The sequence below is a fragment of the Vombatus ursinus genome, unplaced genomic scaffold, assembly GCF_900497805.2.
Source record: "Vombatus ursinus unplaced genomic scaffold, bare-nosed wombat genome assembly UNPS02014832.1, whole genome shotgun sequence".
NCBI classification, from domain to species: Eukaryota; Metazoa; Chordata; class Mammalia; order Diprotodontia; family Vombatidae; genus Vombatus; species Vombatus ursinus.
In genome coordinates this window covers 36,379,061-36,400,632 of record NW_020954610.1, presented here as the reverse complement: position 1 = coordinate 36,400,632, position 21,572 = coordinate 36,379,061, and the positions used below count along the sequence as shown (strand labels likewise).

The following is a 21,572-nucleotide window of genomic DNA, read 5'->3' as shown; positions in this document are numbered from 1 at the left end:
CCCCTTTGCTTAGGAATCTCCTGAAAGAGTGGGACCTGTATTTACTGTATTATACTTACTTTGATGAAAATGCAATTAATTGATTCATTCACTCACTTACTATTTCATTGATGTAACTATGCACACTATAAATACTACTGATGAGGGGGATGCCACAACACCATTCTTGAGATTGTTAAGCTGCTCACTGGGTTATTAGCCCATAACACACACCCACCACCAGTTGTAGTCTAGAAACTGCGCAACAATCTCCTTCCTAAGAAATGTGCTTTACATTGTCTCGTGGCCTAGAGAAAGGCAAACATAGAGAGTTGTTTGGGTTGAAGGTAGGGAGCTTATCACAAGTGAGTGAGGCCTCTTTCCCCAGAAGGGACTAAATAAAAGACCTTATGGGCCATAGAACTATAGCATATTAGAATTGGAAAGGACCTTAAATGTCATCATTTTACAGATAAGGAAAGTGAGAACTGGAAAGGTAAAGGAACTTAATCTAAGGTCACATAAAATGTTCCGGAAACAGGTGAGACTAGAATCCAGATCTCCGGTTCAATGCCTGATTCAACTAAATAATGTCACCTGTATTCTCTGATATCTGCTCAACTTTTTGGTAGCATAGATTCTATTCACCTCTGATGAGGCAATTTACTAGGAAAAGGTGGTTTCTTTATCTTTAGGGAAAACTTTTTACTTATTCTGGTGAGGTTCTGAATTTTAAAATTTTTGATTGGAGTTCAATTTTGAACAGATTTTAATTTGTTCTCATTAAGTGATTATTGACTATGAAAGGACATAATTTCTATCACCTGACTTCCCAAAAAACCCTTTTGTATATTCAAGGCCAAACCATCCCTTCCATTATTGTACAGAAAGTTTAATTTTGTAAACTATGTTGTAAACAACCTTGAAAGTACCATCTTATTTCTTGTAGAGCCACATAAGTGAGAATCCTGATGAAGTTGAAGCTGTAAAAACGCAATTTCCTAATTATAAGAATTACACAGATGTATATGACAAAAACAGTCTCCTGACAGACAAGGTAATGTAAAAGACTGGCTTCTGTGACATTTATTAGACAGTATATGTGACTAAATGTGTTGAAAATTTTAATCATTGTGGTCCTCACAGTTTTAATATTTATGTTCTTCAGACTAGGAAATTAAGACATTTTGATTTGAAATTTTCTCAGGTCAGATTCCCTCATTATGAGGATGTAATTCTTAACAAAAAAAATTGTGCTTAGATGCAACCATGCAAAATAGGAAGAATACTGGATTTAGAAAACCTGAGTCCTGGCCCTAACACTTTCTAGCTGCATAATTGAGGAAAAGTTATTTAAATTCTCTAACACTATATTTTCCCATCTGTAAAACAGAGATAATAATATAACTACCTACCTTGCAGGCTTGCTATGAGGGAAGCTTATTTTAAACCTTACCACCCTACGTAAATGTGAGGCTCTATGATGCCATTTTTAGACCCAGGGTTTTATTAAAAATAAGGACATGTTTTCTGTAGTGTTCTGAAATTAAATATCTGTTGTTGGATGGCATAGGTATATAGTCAATTCTCAAAAATCCAAATGAGGATTATCTGCAAATGTTAAGTTCTAGTCTGATATACCATGGATAAACAGTATACTTCTGAATTTGTACTGCACTAACTATTGGTATGTTCTAATAGAATTTAAACCACTTTGAATATTAGATTAAATTACTGTTGTTTAAAAAAAGGTATGTTACTTCAATCCAAAGCAAAATTTGCCTTATATGATGTTTTAGATTGCTTCTGTCATGGCCATTAATGTAGCTAATGGAAAAATGACTATAATAATAAGATTTTAAATAGAAGTTATTTAATATTCTTTGGGCTGTATAACCTTTGTTTCCCAGAATACAGTATGGAAGTAGTAATGTGACTTGTCAGTACATGTGTGCACATGTTAAATGAATATCCATACATATTCTGCTTATGCTATTCATACTCTGTTCAAAGCCACGTAAAGGAGAAAAATCAAGCCAACAAACATTCATTAAGCACCTACTACATACCAGGCACTGTGCTCAGTGCTGAGGATACAAAGAAGGGCAAAAACAGACCTCACCCTCCAGGAGCTCTCAGTCTAATTAAAGCTACAACATGAAAATAACTGTATATGAACAAGATCGATGTAAGATACATTGGTGATAATCTCAGAAGGAAGGAACCAACATTAAGGGGGATTGGGAAAGGCTTCTTGTAGAATGAGATGTTAGCTGGGACTTGAAAAAAGCGAGGAGGTTGAGGGGAAGAAGGAGAGAATTCCAGACATGAGAAACAGTCAGTGAAAATGTCTAGAGCCAGAGATGGAATGTCTTGCAGCAAGGAGGCCAGAGGCCCTAGATTGTAAGAAGAGCTTTAAAAGCCAAATAGAGGATTTTATATTTGATCCTGGAACTACTGAAACGAATTGAATAGTAAACGCTTCTGCTCCAACGACTAGCCTCCTTGGCCCCAACCCTGCTTAATTCTAGTGCTTTCTGTTAATTATTTCCAATTTATATAGGATTATATATTGTTGTTTATAGCTGTGTATAGCTTGTTTTGTATATATTTATTTCCATGTTGTAGGCTCCCCCAATAGATTGTAAGCTCTTTGAAGGCAGGGACTATCTTTTGCCTCTTTTTGTATCCCCAGCATTTGTTAGCACAGTGCTTAACATGTATTATAGGTGCTAAATACATGTCTATTGATTAATGGATTGAAATAAACCTTTTGAGTACCACACCTATTTTTTTTACCACCTCAGCATCAGACCCATTTAGAGAGTCAGGTTAAATGTGTTTTAAACCACAAAGAAAAAGGGCCAAGGTAGTTTAACCCACAGAGCAAATCATTACTTTCTCAGCCAATAAAAACAAAAACTCAATGGCAATTTCAAATTTATGGGAACGTGAACATTGAAAGAAGAAAAGACTAATTTTTTGCATAAGTAACGTAAAGATTGCAAATGGATTTAAACTCCACTGTGGTTTCTTCTCATGCAAATTGTGGAAACTTGATTGCAGCAGTAGTTTTGTGCTCACTACACCATGACAGCTCCAAGTAGAAAACTACTTTGATGTGGATTTTGTTCTGTATAAGAGTTGTTGAAGAGAAAGGGCTTGTTCTGGAAAACGATACAGATTTTGCAAGAATCTGGAGAGATAAGCAGGGGTTTCAAATGCTAGACAGGGCCTACTTTATACAGCAAGGTTTCTTTTAAGTAAAATACAAAGGCAGAGATTATCAGAGATTCTATCCCGTGCTGCTTTTTTTTCTTCAAAGAAATTTAATTATTTTCAGCTAACAGCATGAAGTGGCATCATGTCACAAAACCTTTGGAGCCTCAATTAAGCAAAATGAAGAAATCAAATCAAATTATGACTCTACAATGGCCTAAAAGATAGTTCTGCTGAATAGTGACCTTTTTCTTTTAAAGAAAGTTCCATTTAAGATAAGAAACCCACAATTCTTATAGGAATTCATTTGGTGATTTGGGGTGAATAATTGAACCTGACTATGTAGCAGTAGAGGCAATTGGATCATAAAATTCAGAGCTCAAAGGAAGCTAAGAAATTCTGTGGTCCTGCCCCATCATCTCACAGATGAGGAGGCCTTCAGTTGCTTGTCATAATTTGCAGTTACTGTGAGGCAAGACTTAGCCAAAAAAAAAAAAATTACTTAAAAAATTCCTTGTTAATAATGTGCAAGTAATTTAAACATACTCTTACCAGTATGATAACAATAAAAATAGGAACTCCATACCGTGTCTCTGGGCTGAATTGTCAGATATTAACATCACAGCAACTAAGTGGTAAAGCTTACATGATCTGTTTTCTTGTCTAGACTGTGATGGCTCATGGCTGCTACCTCTCTGATGAAGAGCTCCAAGTATTTCAACAGCGAGGAGCTTCAATCTCCCATTGTCCCAATTCAAACTTCTCGTAAGTAGATAAGAGAGTGTTTTTGAGGAATTCTCAGTACAAAGGGGAGGTGCTTAACGTCCTGTTCTTTTATATATGAATGAGTGAATGAATGGATTAGTGAATGGAAGAAAAGGACATTTACTAAGCACTGACTATGTGTAATGCACATTGTTAGGTGCTGGAGATACAAATTTAAAAATGAGACATTTCCTGCCTTCATGGAGCCTATATTCTAATAGAAGAGAGACAAAACTGTAGAGGAGTTGTCTCAGAGGGAGGTTTGACCTGTTTACAGGGATGGTGTTTGTAGCCCTAGATCAGTTCCTACTCTTTCCAGTAGTAATGGTAGTAACAGATTTCTGATTGCACATGTATGTAGAACCTATATCAGATTGCTTACCATCTCAGGAAGAGAGGAAGGGTGGGATAGAATTTGGAACTCAAAGCAAAAAAAAAATCGAATATTAAAAATTGTTTTTACATATAATTGGGGGGAAATTAAAATATATATTTAAAAAAACAATGGTAGTAACAGTTTTGATAAATATTACTTATTTTAATGTAAGGTTATATAGACAGAAAATGTTGTTGTGGGTAATGGTGTGGATGACATTGTATGTGATGCAGTTGGACTGATTTGCACCAGACTTTAGACTCTATTGTGGTTCTCCCGAGTCAACTAATCTAAGTCAACTCAGTGTCTTTCGGAACCCTACAACTCCCATGCATCTGGAACTTCTCCAGGTTTTCTCTCTGTCCTATCCTAGATAATCTATTAAAGATTACGAGGGTTATTTCTTAGTTATATCTTACTTTGTCCTCTTAGAACCTATTAATATCCCACTTAAAATGGGGGTAATAAGTTCCAGAATTCAGCCTATGAGTTGTTTTATCTGGTCCTTCACCCTTGTAACTTGCTACTACAGATTTTCCTTATGGCAATAATTAGAAATCTCAATCCCTGGCTCATCACTACTCTGCTGCTCAGATGCGCTGGCTCCCTATTTCTCCTGACTTGGCAAATAACATTTCATTCCAAGTCTGCAATACTTTATAACAAGTGTCTTAGACCAGGCACAGACTAGCTCCAAATGAAAGTTCCATTGCTAGAGAGAATGAATCAATAAGGCAAAAAAGTTCTTAAATCCTCTTAGTAAATAACAAACATTTCACAAGGATATACAGGTGCAACTCCCCAGGTTCTTATTCATGGGAATGTATCCAGGTCAGTAACTTTACTGAGAGGCAAGATCAAAAAATTACTTTAGAGAAATGCCTCATTAATATATACAAGGAATTGATAATAATAGCATGTATATAGCTACGGTTTGTAATATAGAGTATCTCACTTGATCTTCACAATTCATTTTATAGATGAGGAAACTGAGGCTGAGGTTAAGTGACTTGCCCAAAATCACACAGCTAGTGAATATCTGAAGAAGGATTCAAATTCAGGTCTTCATGACTCTAAGTCCAAAACTATTGTGCCACCTAGCTCCCTTTTATTATTTCACGTAACCTTGAAAATATGGTAACAACGACTCCTTCCCAATAGTCCATTAACTCTGAAGAGGCTCCCCTCCCTTCTTGATGCTGATTTATATAAGATTTGCCCCAAAGTGAGCCTTAGTTCATTTAGCTTGTCCCCATTCAGGTCTCCACAACTAAAGGCTATATATTAATTTTGAATCATTTTGAACAGTATATAGTCAAATAAGACCCTCAGGACCCAAGGCCAAGACAGGACAAAATTAAGTTTTTATATTCCTCCATTTATATCTTAGGACAAATGGACTGACCCAAAGAAACAAATCAATATAGGCTAGTTAGCTCTGGGGGCTTGATCTCAAAACTTATTTACTTATTCTTGCATTCAAGTGACTTTCTTCTCTCCTTCACCCAGTCCCCCTCCCTTCTCCTCTTACTATTAAGGTGCTATTTCATTTCCTTCCTGAAGGGTAACTAGCAAAATGGCCCAGCAGCAGAGCAAGACTTTTGTGGTTGATCAGCCTCCTTTCTCCTGGATCCTGGAAAGCTTCCCCATGATTGATTTAACTTGGGCACTTCTTGCTACCTAAACATTATAGCAGTAGCTTTGTCTGGATGATGTTGGGGAAGGGGGAGACAGAGAGAAAGACATACAAAGAGAGAGAGTAGGAGAGATGGAGAGAGAGTAGGAAAGATGGAGAGAGAGAGAGACAGTGGGAGAGAGGAGGGGAGAGAATGAAAAGGAGGGAGAGAGAGAGGAGGGGAAAAGAGGATGAGGGAGGGAGAGAGACTGAGGGGGAGAGATGAGGGGAGAGGAAGGGAAAGAGAGAGGAGAGAGAGACAGGCAGTGGGAGAGAGGAGGGGAGAGGGAGGGAGAGAGACAGTCAGTGGGAGAGAGGAGGGGAGAGAATGAAGAGGAGGGAGAGAGAGAGGAGGGGAAGAGAGGATGAGGGAGGGAGAGAGACTGAGGGGGAGAGATGAGGGGAGAGGAAGGGAGGGAGAGAGAGAAAGGAAGGAAGGAAGAAAGGAAGAGAGAAAGAGAAAAGGAAGGAAGGAGGAACAGATTATATACTCTTTCCTTAGATTTCCTTTCTCTCCTGTCTCTAGGCTCTCCAGTGGATTACTAAATGTGTTGAATGTCCTGAAACATAAGGTGAAGCTTGGACTAGGCACAGGTCAGTAAGTCACTAACTCTGGTTTTCCAAGCACTTTATATGCATCACCTTGTCCGAGCCTTGTAACAACCTTGTGAGGTTGGTACTAATAGACGAGGAAACTGAGGCTGATGGGTGGGGGTTAAAGGACTTGCCCATCATCTTATAGCTCATAGGTGAAAGAGAAAGGATTAGAACGTGGGTCTTCCTGAGTTTAGGTCCAGTATTTGTGTCCATTATACCGCAGTGCCTTTAAATGTTTGACTTCACAGTACTACTTGAAAGAGGATGACATTCAAAGGCTATTATTCAGCTGGCCATGGTAGCACATGCCTAAAATCCTTTCTACCCAGGTAGTCTGAGGCTGGTGGATCAATTGAGCTCAAGATTTCAGAGCAGTCTTAGTCTGGCACCAATATAGTGAACCAGGGTTGAACTGGTCCAGGTCTGAGCGTCCTTGTGCATCAGATGTGGTATTGGGTCTTTCCACTTCCAGCCCAGGCTAGATAGGGAGACCAAGTCTCAAAAACAAACAAACAAACAAATAAATAAAAGGCTGCTATTCCTTTAGTGTTAGAATAATTTAAAACATCCTGGAATTGTTCTTTTCTTTTGCTTCCATTTTATCTTGTCCTTTTAAGTTTGAACAGTTTTTATTTATGTTATTTCTCAGTAGATGTCTAAGCACAAATGCTAACTCTAGAAAAATTAAAGTTGTTTTATTTGACCCTATCAGAATGAACAAACAAAGCATTTAGACAACTGACAGATTCAGCAAAACAAGATTCTCTTCTGTATTCCCTCCACCAGTCTGGATGTTGACAAGACCTTTTAGGTGGCTGATGGATTAACTGATGCCTCCTGGTTTGAACAGTACATTTTAGTTGTTTCTCCTAATTGTGTGTTGAGCTGTTCATTTAGGAAGCATGCGTCATACCCAGATGTCTGGGTGCAAAGTGCATCGGCACCTCTTTGTCTTACTCTGTATGGCTTTAAACTGAAAATTCTACAATTGAAAGTGACTCAAAAAAAAAAATAAAAAGGAAGGAAAAAAGCTTGGAGGATTTTTAGAATGCTGTTGTGTTCCATTCCAGCCACCTACAATGAGAATGAGTAGGAGGGCAAGCATTTGTTTTTCACATGCATAAAACCATTAGGATCTGTTCTGCTGATATTTATCCAAGTTTTTTCTGTCTAACCCAAATCTCTACAGAAATCTCTTAGACTTAATAGTATTACTGTTATTTTGTTGACATTTCAATAGTACTGATACTTTGACGGACTTGTCATCTCATTGATGTGAGTAGAGTCTTTCCATGGCCTCAAACTGCAGCCCTTTGATATCTTCTTATTCTTTGTGATTCCTGTCTGTATCTTCCTGTAAATCCTCTATAGATTATCTACCAATATACTGGAGAACTTCTCCTTCTTTTAATTTTTCATGCATGGCAGCATAGCATTTGGGTTATCCATTTGAAGTCAGAAGACTTGGGTTCAGATCCTGACTTCTCTGCTTAATATGTTTAGCTTGCTACTTCACCTCTAAAATGAGGAGTGTAGACTAGATGGCCTCCCAAAACCTATCATTCTTAATATTTATCTCTAACTCTATCTACATTTTTTTTTATATTTAGTATTTTATTTTTCCCCAGTTACATGTAAAAACAATTTTTAACATTTCGTATTCTGTCCCTTCCTCTCCTCCACCACCTCATCATTGAGAAGGCCAGCAATTCGATGTAGGTTATACATGTGTAGTCATGCAAAACATAGCCATAATAGTCATGTTGTGAAAGAAAACATAGGCAAAAAAACTCAAGAAAAATAAAGTTAAAAAAATATGCATCAATCTGTATTCAGACATGATCAGTTCTTTCTATGGGGTTGGACAGCATTTTTCATCATAAGTCCTTCAGAGTTGTCTTGGATCATTGTATTGCTGAGAATAGCTAAGTCATTCACAGCTGATCATCTTACAATATTGCTGTTACTTTGTATACAATACATTTCACTTTGCATCAGCTCATGCAAGTCTTTCCAGGTTTTTCTGAGAGCATCCTGCTCATCATTTCTTATATACAATAATATTCCATCATAATCACATGCCAGAACTTGTTCAGCCATTCCTCAGTTGATGGACATCCCCTCGATTTCTAATTCTTTGTCCCCAGAAAAGAGCTGCTATAAATATTTTTGTGCATCTAGGTCCTTTTCCTTTTTTATTTTTTATCTCTTTTGGGATACAAACAGTATAAAGTGGTATTGCTAGCCCAAAGGGTATGCATGGTTTTATACTTTTGGGCGTAGTTCGAAATTGTTCCACAGTGCCCTCTATCTATATGTAATGGCATTTCTGTAGCAGTTTTAGGTTTGCAAAGTGCTGTTACATGTTATCTCATTTGATCTTTACAGTAGCCCTGTGATGTAGATGCTATTATTATCTCTGTTTTACTGAAGAGGAAACTGAGGCAGAGGTTAAGTGACTTGCTCAGGGTCACACAGCTAGTAAGTGTCTGAGGCAAGATTTGAAATCAGGTCTTCCTTACTCCAAGTCCAGGGCTGTTACCCACCGTACCACCCAGGTACCCAAAAACAACAAAAACCCAAGTGGATTTTTGTTTTAAAATTTTTTTGCCCTTCCTGTCTGTAGTGTCCAGATTAAGTGAAAAATTACCAAACAATTCACTTCACTTTATTTAGATGGCAAATGTAGCTTTAGAGCTTTATGGTTGATAGGCTGATACTTTAACATAAAGTTGGTTTATGTGACACCTTCACCAAAGTCAAAGTCTTGAGTGGTTAATGTGATTTAACCTAAGGCAAAAGTAAAACAAGTCCAGGGAGAGGCAGAGAAAGAAACAAATATCTACAAGATTAGGAGAATATGTTTTTTAAAAAGAGAAACAAGAAAGCTTGCAAAATCCTGCTGTGAGAAAGTTAAGAAGACCAATTTGTGATGGAATGATTGGTTATGTAAGAATTTATATAAAATATGTAAGTATTGTAGCCAATATAATATTCTCTTCTACTTTTCCCACTATCTGAGTCACACTAAACCTCTTTGCCCTTATTGTGACCTTCTGGCCCTTCACGGATCCATGTTCTCTGCGTTTCTCTCTTCCACTTGCTTCCATTACCTTATAACTGTTTTACCAGTTGTCCTAGAATCCCTTGGTCCCCTAAACATCTGCCATTCTCGACTGGCAAAGATTTATCCCTGGGTAACTCCCACCATCCAATTTCTCTATTCCTGTTCAGTCGTTACTGATCGTCACTGAACAAGGTCAGGCTGGTTTCGCTCACTTACAAATTGGTCACCAGCCTCAGCCAAACCTGTGCTGTTCTTTGACGGTTCTTCTGCTCTACTCTTATTAACTTCCTGTGCTTTTCCCCACAACAGCTGTCCCAAGCTTTACCTTCTTTTCCCAATTCCATAATCATAGCACTTATCCCTGACATGTACAGCAGATGATTTAACTTTCATTGTGAGCTTCCCGTCTTCCATCCCTCATAATTCAATGCTATCACCTACTTTCTCTGTTTTTTTTTATTTCCACAAAAGAAGGAGAAACAAGTAAATAAAAAATCTTTGAGACCTGTCATTTATTTGTATGTTTGAGAACTCAAAGTTATCTCCATGCCCAAGAAGGCACTGGAGTAGTGCTGGAGGAAAGGCATTCACAATTTTACATTTCTGGCTACAAATGACAAAGTTTCCAATGAATTATAAAGTATACTTCATTCTACATATAGAGATATTCTTCCCACTAGCAGTATTTTAACTTTCCTACCATTTCTTTATTAAATTAACTTAAAATAATATTTTAAATAGTTTTTGTCAAAGATAGTTCAACTCAATTATGTTAAAGTACTTTGTTTTAATAACTTAAATGCTTTGTTAATCAAATTAGAATGCTGATGTACATATGAAATAGTTATCTATTATCAGTGCTAATATACTCATTTCTAAAGAAAATCTCTTGAAAATTAACTTTCTAGAACTTTGATTTTAATTTTTTATAAATTGTACTCAGAATAGGACTTGGAAAAGTTTCTAGATTAAAGAATGGTGGATCTGTTTTAAACTCATTATACCCTCTAAATTATCCATAAAGCTCTAAAGCTACATTTATAAGCTTTCCCTGGGAGTTCTACCAAGGACATATATAAATATGATTTCCTCTCTTTACCTTACCAACCAAATTAGAACATATTTAACACCATTATTTTCAAAGTGAATGTTATAGTGTATGTTATTTGTGGCCGTTATTTGTACATAGGATTTTTGCATTAACTTACCAGAGATTGATATACTACTCAGGAATGTCTGCAATGAAAACTACTTCCATTTATATAGTGTTTTTAAGGTTTACAGGGTGTTTCCTTTTACAATAATACTTTGAGAGAAGCAGTATAAGTATTAACTCCATTTTACTGATCAGAAACCTGAGACTAAGTCAGTCAGTAACTAACATTTAAGTACCTACTATGTGCTGGACACTATACTAAGTAGATACTAAGTGTTTAGGATACAAAGAAAGGCAGAAGACAGTCTCTGCTCTCAGGGAGCTTACCATCTAAGCAGGAAGACAACCTACAAATAACTTTGTACAGAGAGGATATAGACAGTGTAAACTGGAGATAATACCAGAGGGAAGGCACTAAGATTAAGGAGAACTGGGAAATGCTTCTTGTAGAAGGTAGAATTCTAGCTGAGACTTGAATGAAGCTAGAGACGGAAGAAATGTGACATAGGTGTATGGGGGACAGCCAGTCAAAAGGCTTGGAATCCAGACATGGAGTGTTGTGTGTGAGGAACAAGGAAACCAGTGTTACTGGATTGCAGAGTACATGAGATTTGTAAAGTATAAGACTGGAAATGTAAGGAAGGGGCCAGGTTATGGAGGGCTTTAAAAGACAGAGGATTTTATATTTGATACTGGAGGTAATAGGGAACTACTGGAGCTTATTGAATGGGTGTGGGAGGATGACACATTTGGACTTGACAGCTGAGTGAAGGATGGACTGTAGTGAGGCTATTGCAGTAATCAGGGGTGAGGTGATTAGGACCTGCGCCAAGATGGTGGCAATGTCAGAGGAGAGAAAGGGGCATGTATAAGCAATGGTATGAAGGTAAAATCAATAAGCCATGGCAACTGATTGGATATGAGGGTGAGAAAGAATGAGGAGTCAAGGATGACACATAGGTGACAAGCCTGGATAACAGAAAGGATGATGGGAAGTTAGTAAGAGGGAAGGGAGAGAGGGAGATAAGGAGTTCAGTTTTGACATGTTGAGTTTAAAGCGTCTGTAGGAAATCTAGTTGGATATGTCTATCAGCAATTGGAAGTGTAGGACTAGAGGTTAGGAGAGTGGTTAGGCAATTATAGGCAGCCTTCTCAAGGTATTTAGCCACAAAAGGCAGAAGAGAGAGGTGTCAGTGGGGGACCAAGAACAGGGTTTGAAAAATGGCAGCCGGGGGCTCAAAATCACTGAGATGGGTTTAGAATGGTGTGGTGGAGTTATATTAATCATTAAGGAATGAGTTCAGATAGATGTTCAGTCTGGGGGTGGAGTTGTCCCAGGGCATCAGGCAGCAGTGTGTATCGGGAAAAGGGGCGGTGGTGATGGTACCCAGGCAACGCAACTGCCCTGGAGCCTAAATGGCTAGAGGAAGTGTCTGGAATGCAGTCCAAATGCTGCCCTGGGAGTCCAGGAAGCCAGCTGGCTGAACAGGTGCAGATAAGCCAGCTATGATGGTGTTTAGGGAGCCAAAGAGAGTGACTAGCCCATAGCAACACACCTTTCAGAGCCAGGATTCAAAACCAGGACTTCAGATTCCAAGGCCAGTGCACTTTTTATTACATGACACTCCCTTGTTTATTCATAATAAACATCAAAGGGAAGGCACTAACATTAAGGAGAACTGGGAAATGCTTCTTGTAGAAGGTAGAATTCGAGGAAACACCGTGTTTTATTCATAATACTTAATCACCTGTTTATCTGCATGAGTTTACTATTAATGTTTTTTTTAATCTTCTATAGATGTTGCTGGTGGTTATTCATCTTCCATGCTTGATGCTATCAGAAAAACAATCATGGTAGCCAACATCCTTTACATGAAAAAAGCAAATGAGAAAAGCCTCACTCTGAAAGAAGTGTTCAGACTAGCAACTCTTGGAGGAAGCCAAGGTAATGGGCGTTTCGTATCTATCTCATTTCATATCTCTTTATATCCCTATGTGGACCATAATCTCCATGAGAGCAGGCATATAACTTTGTCCAAACTTTTTATTTCCCCTGGCATCTAGCACAGTTCTCTAGGTATATGAGCTAATTAACAAATATTTGTTGACTTGAAAGTCCTTAAATAAAGTGTGGAAAGCAGAAATCTTTAAAATTTTTTAAATTAAAAATTTTTTTTAAATCTCTAAATTCTCTTGATTCGAGAAGAAAAACATAATTTCATGAAGGTCTTGTTATTCTTTGAAACCTCATGTGGCACATCCTAAAAGTAATAAGTGATTATTTTTGGCATAAAAGGTGAATATGTTATCTTTCAGGGAACCCTGTACATATGATTGACAAACAAGCATAAATATAATGCGACATCTTTGCTGTGCTGAGTCTCAGTGGTGAATGGTGGTGAGGAGTCAGTGACTACTTTGGGTCCTATAAGATTGCTAGCTTCCACTCCAAGAATATCTTGGAATGCAGAAAACCATGAGGAACATTTGAAGAAAGAAAGGTCTTGCTTTTCTGGTTTCCCTGCCAATCAATTGTGAATGAAATTGTTGATTTATTATCTAAAATTTTAGAAATTTCAGCAACCCTAATGTCTTAATTGGTTATCACTAATCATGTTTTAAAAAAACCTCAGCTTAGATTGGCTGACTTTTCAAAGATCAATTTATTGTATGTTTGAATTTGCTTTAAATGATGCTTCTTTCACTCTAGGCTCCTTGTGATGCTACTTCATCAGGGACTCTCCCACTTTCTGAGCTGGCCAGCATGGGGTGTATACCAGATCATTTCTTTTGTTTTTATGTGGTTCTCACTTCTAATTCTTAGGGCAGTATGGCCATTGTTGAATGATGTCTTCTTCCTAGGTTGTTGTTATGCTATAATTTGAAGTGAAATGAGGGTAAATGGAAGCTATTGTACTTCTTAAAGGTGGACTCTTCTCATCATTGTTCCAATGCTTAAATTCCCTAGTAGATCTGGATGTGGTTAAAGCATCTATAGCTCCAGCCAAAAAAATCCAGGTTTTCCTCCAGAGAATAGTAGTTTTCAGTAAAACAGGTCTTCTGTAAATGGATTGGAATTATTTACCAGCTTTGGTATACCTCTGCCTCTTGTGACTGGCCTCTTGTAGGTGATTAATGAATGCTTTTTGTTTTATCTGCATCCCAAGTGCTTAAAATTCCTGGTAGATTTGGATATGGTTAAATTATCTATACATATAGCCAAAGAATTGAGATGTTCCTCCAGAGGGCGGTAGTTTGCAGTAAAACAGACCTTCTGTAAATAGATTAGAGTTATTTACCAGCCTTTAGGTACTTCTGCAGACCTTAGAGCACCCACCCCTAGTAGGCATTTAATAAATGCCTTTTGATTCATCTACATTTGGGTCTATTTATAAATCTAGTAAAACCAATCAGATCCTTTTTAAAAAAAAAGAATATCTGGATTCTTTGACCATATGTAGAGATGGTTTAACCACATCCAAATCTACTAGGACTAGGAAGGTATTAATGAAATATCCAAATCGGTATTACCAGAAACATCCTTATTCTTGTTTGCTGGCTTATTGAGTCTACAGCCTTTACAGATTGACTTGACTTACAGTATTATTTTTCTATGTACTGGACAGATACTTCTAGAACCCAAGAGGCAGATGTCACATACCTCAGCAAGGGAAGAATTTCCACAGTTCTCCAATGTTCTTATTTTCAACTCCACACCAACAAAAATACAAAGAAAAACCCAATTTGAAGTCATCTAGCAATGGCCATTTCTAACCATTTTAGCACCAGCCCCCCCCCCCCCTTTTTTGCTGTGGTGTTTCTTTGGCTTACAGACTTTTATTTCTGAGAATGAAAAAGTTACCTTTTCTATAAATCATTAAAAAAAAAAGAAAAGACAAAGTCATTGCCCAGTAATTTTGCCAAAATTATTCTCAGACATAGTAGGCATTTGGAGATCAAAAGTCACCCATTGGGAGTTTGTTATTTCAGAGATAATTGCGCAGTGCCGTGAGGGTATTGGTTTCCTGAAATTACCTTTACAAATGAAATAAAGAAGCTCACTTTTTTAATCCAGACTTCTCCAGTTGTCTTGGTGTGTACATCTCCACCAATTTATAGGTTGGTGTTAAAGAATGGTTCTCGGCAGCATGGCACTGTGGGATGAATACCAGATTTTGGAGTAAAAGGACCTGTGTTCAAATCCTGGCACTCCCAGGGCAAGTCAGTTCCTCTTTCTGCCCCCTAGATTCCTATAAGTGAAACAAGGGATTGGTCTAGATGGCAACTCTAAGTCTCCTTCAGTTCTAAATATGAACCTAGTACTTTCATTGGGCAGGAGAACCACGTTTTGGAAAAACTACATTTTGAGGCTCAAGGTAAAACTCTTAGTAGTAAGGGATATTTGGACATGAAACTCAATACTAATCACCAAAAGGCACTGCAGAAGTCTTTGGTCATTGAGAGAGGCCATTGACCCAATTTATTGGTTACTGATAGCCTAACTGATGAGGAAATTGAGGCTAAGGAAGGGTAACAACAATGGCCTCACAGCTAGCATCCAAGGTAAGATTTGAACACAAGTATTCTGACTCTGGGTTCAGCATTCTTTTTACCATACCACACTGCATCTAGAGATAATGTCACTTCCATGAAAATAGACCTTGGGATCAAAATGATAAGTATGTGACAGAACAGAGGAGAAATCAAAGTTGGGAGCAGGAGGTTGCAAGGAGGATGCAGTTAGCTAGTAAATTTTAGGTAGTTTATGGCAATGGTGTGTGTGTGTGTGTGTGTGTGTGTGTTTAGCAGGAGGCAGTAAACCAGCCTGCAGAATACACTGGCGTAGTTCAAAGGGAAAAATTTCAAAATGTAGAAACACATTTGAGATTTAAAAGGGACCTTAAAGGCTTTCGAGTCCAACTTCCTTATTCTATAGTGGGGAAACTGAGATTAAGTGACTTTCCAGGAATCACAGCCAGTTAGTCCACTTTGAGTGAAAAAAGGGCATAGACATTTCATTCTTAGACTTCACTTTCAATGTACTTAACCTACCTACTGTCCCTGTAACTATCTGAAATGAGTGCACAAAAATTAACTTCTTTTATGCTTGACTTAAAACACTTGGCTGCTTCCCCCCCTGATATAACTGTCAGCAGTCTATATATTTTTTCACAAATTAAACATAAGTTTTGGGACGCTTGAGCATTCTAGGGGTTCCAAAATGCCATAAACTCACTCCTTTGCTCCCCATTACAGCCTTGGGACTAGATGACGTGATTGGAAACTTTGAAGTCGGCAAGGAATTTGATGCCCTCCTGATCAACCCTAAGGCTTCAGACTCTCCCATCGATGTCTTCTGTGGTGATCTGCCTGGTGAGCTTTCAGAGGTAAGCCAAGAGAAAGTCTTTGGAGAGTTAAGTGTAGGACCCTGTGCTTAATTTAAGGATTTACTATTAAAACCTTCTAATCATGCTATTTAAAAACAATCATTCAAAGCATAAGTTGCATGATAAAATCTTTGCATTAGGGAGGGCCTTGAGGGATTACATTGGATTAGTATTTGTTTATCAATATAATAGCAAGATGACTAGATTATAAACTCCTTGAAGACAGGGCCAAGAATAAATTGAACTGATTAGAATAAGTATAACATATTATGAGCTCCTTAAAGAAAAGATCTATGTAAGTTGACGTTGGTATAATTCATTATTTTGTTAACTGTTTAGTCTCACACCAGAATGTACTTCCTAATGCCAAACCCTATTCATCCAATCCATGGTGTTATTATATACAACTTCTGTAATGGGTCAATTATTTTATCATACTTATTTTTTAAACTTTCAGAGCATCTTTTCTCTGAAAATTGTCAAACACTTTAAAAGTAAATACCGTTCTAACAAATGATCCCTAGTTTTTTAAAAAAAAAATGGAAATAAAAGTTCACTGCCAAAAAACAAACTCATGTCTTTTGGCCTTGCTAATTGCTTATGGTCTATGTATTGGTGGAGTGGAAAGCACTGGATTTAAATCAATTTCTGAGTTTAAATCCAAGTTTGAAGGAAGGAAAGGAATGAAATAAGCAGTTATTAGGTACCTACTATGTGCCAAGCGTTTTATAAATATTATCTCAATTAGCATTCTGAACAATGCTGGGAGGTAGATGCTATAATTATCCCCGTTTTACAGTTGAGGAAACTGAGGCATCAGTTAAGTAACTTGCCCACACAGCTAATGTCTGAGGTTGGATTTGAACTCAGGTCTTCCTGATTCTAGGCCAGAGTTTTATGCACCCTACCACCTAGCTGCTGTATACTAACAGTGTGATGTTGAGTAAATCACAACATCTTAGGGTGTCAGTTTCCTTGACTGTAAAGTAAGGAGGCTAAACTAGATGGCTTCCAAGGTCCTTTCAGTGGTAAATCCTATGGTTCCCTATAAATGTCCTTTTCTATAGAAGATATCAAACTCTGCTTTCTAATTATTGTCTTTCATTGTTCATTTTAGGCTGTTATCCAGAAGTTCTTCTATCTAGGTAGGTCCCTGGATTTCTCTCATCCTTGGTATTTATTACCCATTGTTATCTGTTACACCAGATTGCATAAATTTCACTTTAATCTTAGCTCATTCCAATCCCATTATGGAGACTCTTGCCAGGCTTTAACTGTTTTAGTTTTTAAAGAAGATTTAGGGCACACACAATCATCAGATGTACATCCCACCCTAGCTTTGGCCTCTACTACCATAACAACCTCCTCATTGGTTTCTCTGCCTCTAGACTCACTCTTTCCAATCCTTCTTACATATCTCTGTTAGACTTTCATCATAGCATGTCCCTGCTTTGTATCTTTCAGTGACTTCCTATTACCAAATGCATCAAGTTCAAACTTCTCTGCCTTTTGAGACCTCTGTGCCTTGTTTCCTTACTACTCCCCAGTTTTTCCAAACTCTCTGTCTTTTGCCTCCATCAGCCTCAATATGGCCTCAATGCCTTTGCTCATGCTGTTTCTATTACCTGGAATGCTCTCCCTCTGTCTCCATGTTCCTCAAACCTACTCTTATTTCTTTTTTAAATAATATTTTATTTTTCCCCGATTACACATAAAAATGTTTTTAACATTCTTTTTTTTTTAAGTTCTGAGTTTCAAATTCTATCCCTCACTCCCCTCCTTCCTCCCTGAGACGGTATAGCAATCTGATATAGGTTATACATGTACAATCATGTAAAAATTTGCATATTAGTCATTTTGTGAAAGAAAACTCAAACAAAAAAGGAAAGAAAGGAAAAAAGAGAAAGGAAGGAAGGAAGAAAGAAAGAAAAATAAATAGTATGCTTCAGTCTCTATTCAGACAACATCAGTTCTTTCTATGGGAGGAGAAGCAATTTTAGTTTTCATCATGAGTCCTATGCAGTTGTCTTAGATCATTGTATTTCTGAGAATAGCTAAGTCATTCATAGTTGATCATCATACAATTTTGCTGTTACTGTGTATAATGTTCTCTTGATTCTGCTCACTTCATTTTGTTTCAGTTCATATCCAGTCATCGCAGGTTTTTTTGAAACCACCCTGCTCATCATTTCATATAGCACAATAATACTCCATTACATTCATATACCACAGCTTGTTCAGCCATTCCTCAATTGATGGGCATCCCTTCAATTTCCAATTCTTTGCCACCACAAAAAGAGCTGCTATAAATATTTTTCCGCATGTGGGTCCTTTTCCCATTTTTAAAAATCTCTTTGTCTACCCTTCTTTCAGTATCCAGTTCAAGTCTCAACTCTTCCATTACTCCATCCCACCCTGATCTCTCAATTACACTAGTTCATTTCACACTTTTTTCCACCCAGTGGTTATGTATGTCTTAGTCTTGTCACCCCAGCTAGATTATAAGCAGGGTCAGGAGTCTGGGGTGCTGCCAGGCTCAGGAACAGAAGAGGGCGCAAGTCATATTCTGTGTAGTTCATTGGAAATTTCTCTGGGATTCTCTACATAGTTCCAGGGCTATTGGCAACAGCTGAAGATGCTTGCATTTCCGCAGAGGAGCCATATAGTAGGATAGGCACTGTTGTAAACTGGATCAAACTAGCTCATAAGTGAAACAGCACGGTTGAAGCTGACATCGATACAGTAGCTATTGTTGCTTCACCTCACGTTATGGTTGAGAGGGACTGGTCACAATTGTCTATCAGTCCACACTTAATGGCTTTTGCCCTTCCAAAGCCCTGAATGATACTGAAAGCTGTGATCACCTCTAGCCTAGCACTGCCTATGTGAATTGTACCAGCTGAACTTAATTCTGGTTTCCATCCCAAGGGAAGGGTCCTTACCCTTAAATGCTGGTCATGTAACACAGAAGGCCGTGTCATCTGCTTCTTTGTATCTCCCTTAGCATCCAGTTCAGTGCCAGGTTCATACTAGGTATTAATGGATTAATTCTTGTTTTAGGAGATGATCGAAATATTGACGAAGTGTATGTGGGCGGCAAGCAAGTGGTTCCATTTTCAAGCTCCGTGTAGGTCCACGAGGCTTCTGAAGACATTCTCCTGGGATAACTGATGATTCTGCATCTCTCTGTTCAGCCCAGGCGGAGTTGGAAAGTGTTGGTTAAAATATAGTACCTTCTTCTTGGGAATGACTATTAAGTTTCTGTGTCTAATTAGAGCCTCCACTTGAGAAATTACTAGAGGGAAGCCAGGGATCATTTTAGGTTCCTGGGTTGGGTGGCTTTCATATATGTGAAAAATTTACCCTTTGAGCTGTTGAGATTTTTTTTGGCCATATTCAAAGATAAACTTTACTTTATTAATTTGAAACGTCAAATCAATTCCATGGTAAGAAAGACAAAGTTGCTTTTCTTATAAAAATGAATCTTGAGCACACATGTGAAAATTTTCAACTACAAAGTTGAAAATTGCCTAGTGGGGAAATCTTAATGAAGAAAGAAGTCTTTAAAAAGTGTGTGAAAAGAAATGTTGAAGATCACTTAAAGTAATTCATGTTTGAAAATTACATGTCAAGCATACAAATTTTAAGAGAGACGTTGCAGAATTTCAGAATGTGATTTCAGAGTAGGTCTGTGGGCTTGGAAATTTGCACTTACTGAAATTTGCACTTCATAGAAATTTTGCTATTGTTCTTTGGCTTTGTTTTGGATGAAACTTAGGAAACAAAATGTTAAATGCTACATTAAGATAGTTTTTGCTTGTAAATGTGTGTTGAAAGCTGGAAAATGGCTTTTTAAAGGTCTCTTAGGACTATTATTAATGCACTTACATGGCACAAGTAGGAGTATTTTTAAGTACCCTGAAACACCTTAAATTATAACCATGCAGTGTCGTTATCTATCAAAATTATACTGTTGGAAAGAAAATGGAAACAGATTGTTTGAAGTAGTGTTATCCGCAAGACTACAGATTGGAAATTGCAGAGACAGAGAAGACCAGTGGGCATCACCAAATCTATATCATTTCATACAAATATGAAAACTGTTATTGATCAAAGCCTTACCTGGGAAAGGTTCCATTTATTAAAGACAAGCTCTATCCACACTATCAGTCACAATTGCTGATTTTCAAATGCTGATACCAAGTAATAGCTGGCATTTTGAAATACACCTCAAGTGTTCTTTTAATGGGTATCATTAAAAAAGACCCTCTCTCTCCCTTAAAAGCAGACAATCCTTTGTCTATTGAAAATACTTTACTCCCATTTATTTTAATAAATTTTCAATCCAACACTATTTAGGTATGAATAAATAACTTAGATACTATCTTAAAATTCATCTTAATTGGATTTATTCCATATTGAGGGCTGGTTTTTTGTTTTTGTGTTTTTGCCTTTCTTTGTATCCCCAATGCTTAACAGTGCCTGGCACATGGAGAACGCTTAATAAATGCTTGTTGACTGGTTGACTAATTAATGTTTCATATTTAGAAGGATACAAAAGCTTTAAGAGCACCTTTGCCATATCCTAGAATTGGAAACAATTTTTGCCTCTGTAATAAATCTTTGAATATTATTGTTTATGGACTATAACTCATTGCTAATTTTATAAAAATTATGGCTTTTTTCATACCTGTGCATTTTGGCCCTAGAAAACCCTATAGCCAGGAAGAAACCAAAATCTCAGTATTCCAAGTAAGCAAGTACCCATTTGGGGTACATAGGCTAATTTTGTTTTGTTTTATAACCCCTAACATTGAAGAACTTTATATACATATCTGTAACTAAAGATAGGATCTCATCAATAAAATGTCTGCTATTTTGGAAAATTCATTGAAATATATTCATCTTATTTTACTCAGCCATCATATTTTGGCTGATTTCAGATTTCCATCTTCCATAAGACTTCCATAAGTCTTCCATAAGTCCATCTTTTCCTGAGCAGAGACCTTCCTAGAATGAACTGTTTCTTCATCCCACATTAAAGATAAAACTTTTTTTGGTCACTAGGTAAGCATTTGGAGATATTGAGTAACTCAATAAGTCTGTTTTTTCCAAAATTTCAAAGATGCCAGGTGGAGTTTGTCCCTACTTCTAAGAGGTATTTTGGACTCTAGTTCACACCTCCTTGCTAAAGTTAGGATAGGCTAATGAGTGCTTATGGGAGATGAACAATCAGTCCCAAGCCACAGTAGCATATTCCTAGCCACTGTTGGTGTTCTTGTTCACCTCACTTTTTTCTGTCTGAATAGTAAATGAATTTAAATGTGGATCATTGACTTTTCATTGATATT

The 21,572-nt window shown here is 37.4% G+C and overlaps 1 protein-coding gene across 1 annotated transcript in view; it reads left to right on the top strand.

The window, feature by feature from the left end:
- The window catches only part of GDA (guanine deaminase), an 80,472-nt gene extending 59,618 nt beyond the window's left edge, over nucleotides 1-20,854 (top strand). The window contains exons 8-14 of the mRNA XM_027839063.1: nucleotides 929-1,036; nucleotides 3,866-3,963; nucleotides 6,541-6,608; nucleotides 12,633-12,779; nucleotides 16,091-16,221; nucleotides 17,339-17,366; nucleotides 19,282-20,854. Coding sequence (XP_027694864.1) covers nucleotides 929-1,036; nucleotides 3,866-3,963; nucleotides 6,541-6,608; nucleotides 12,633-12,779; nucleotides 16,091-16,221; nucleotides 17,339-17,366; nucleotides 19,282-19,352 — 651 coding nt within the window. The 3' untranslated portion in view covers nucleotides 19,353-20,854. The remainder of the gene's footprint in view (nucleotides 1-928; nucleotides 1,037-3,865; nucleotides 3,964-6,540; nucleotides 6,609-12,632; nucleotides 12,780-16,090; nucleotides 16,222-17,338; nucleotides 17,367-19,281) is intronic.
- Nucleotides 20,855-21,572: the final 718 nt, after the last annotated feature.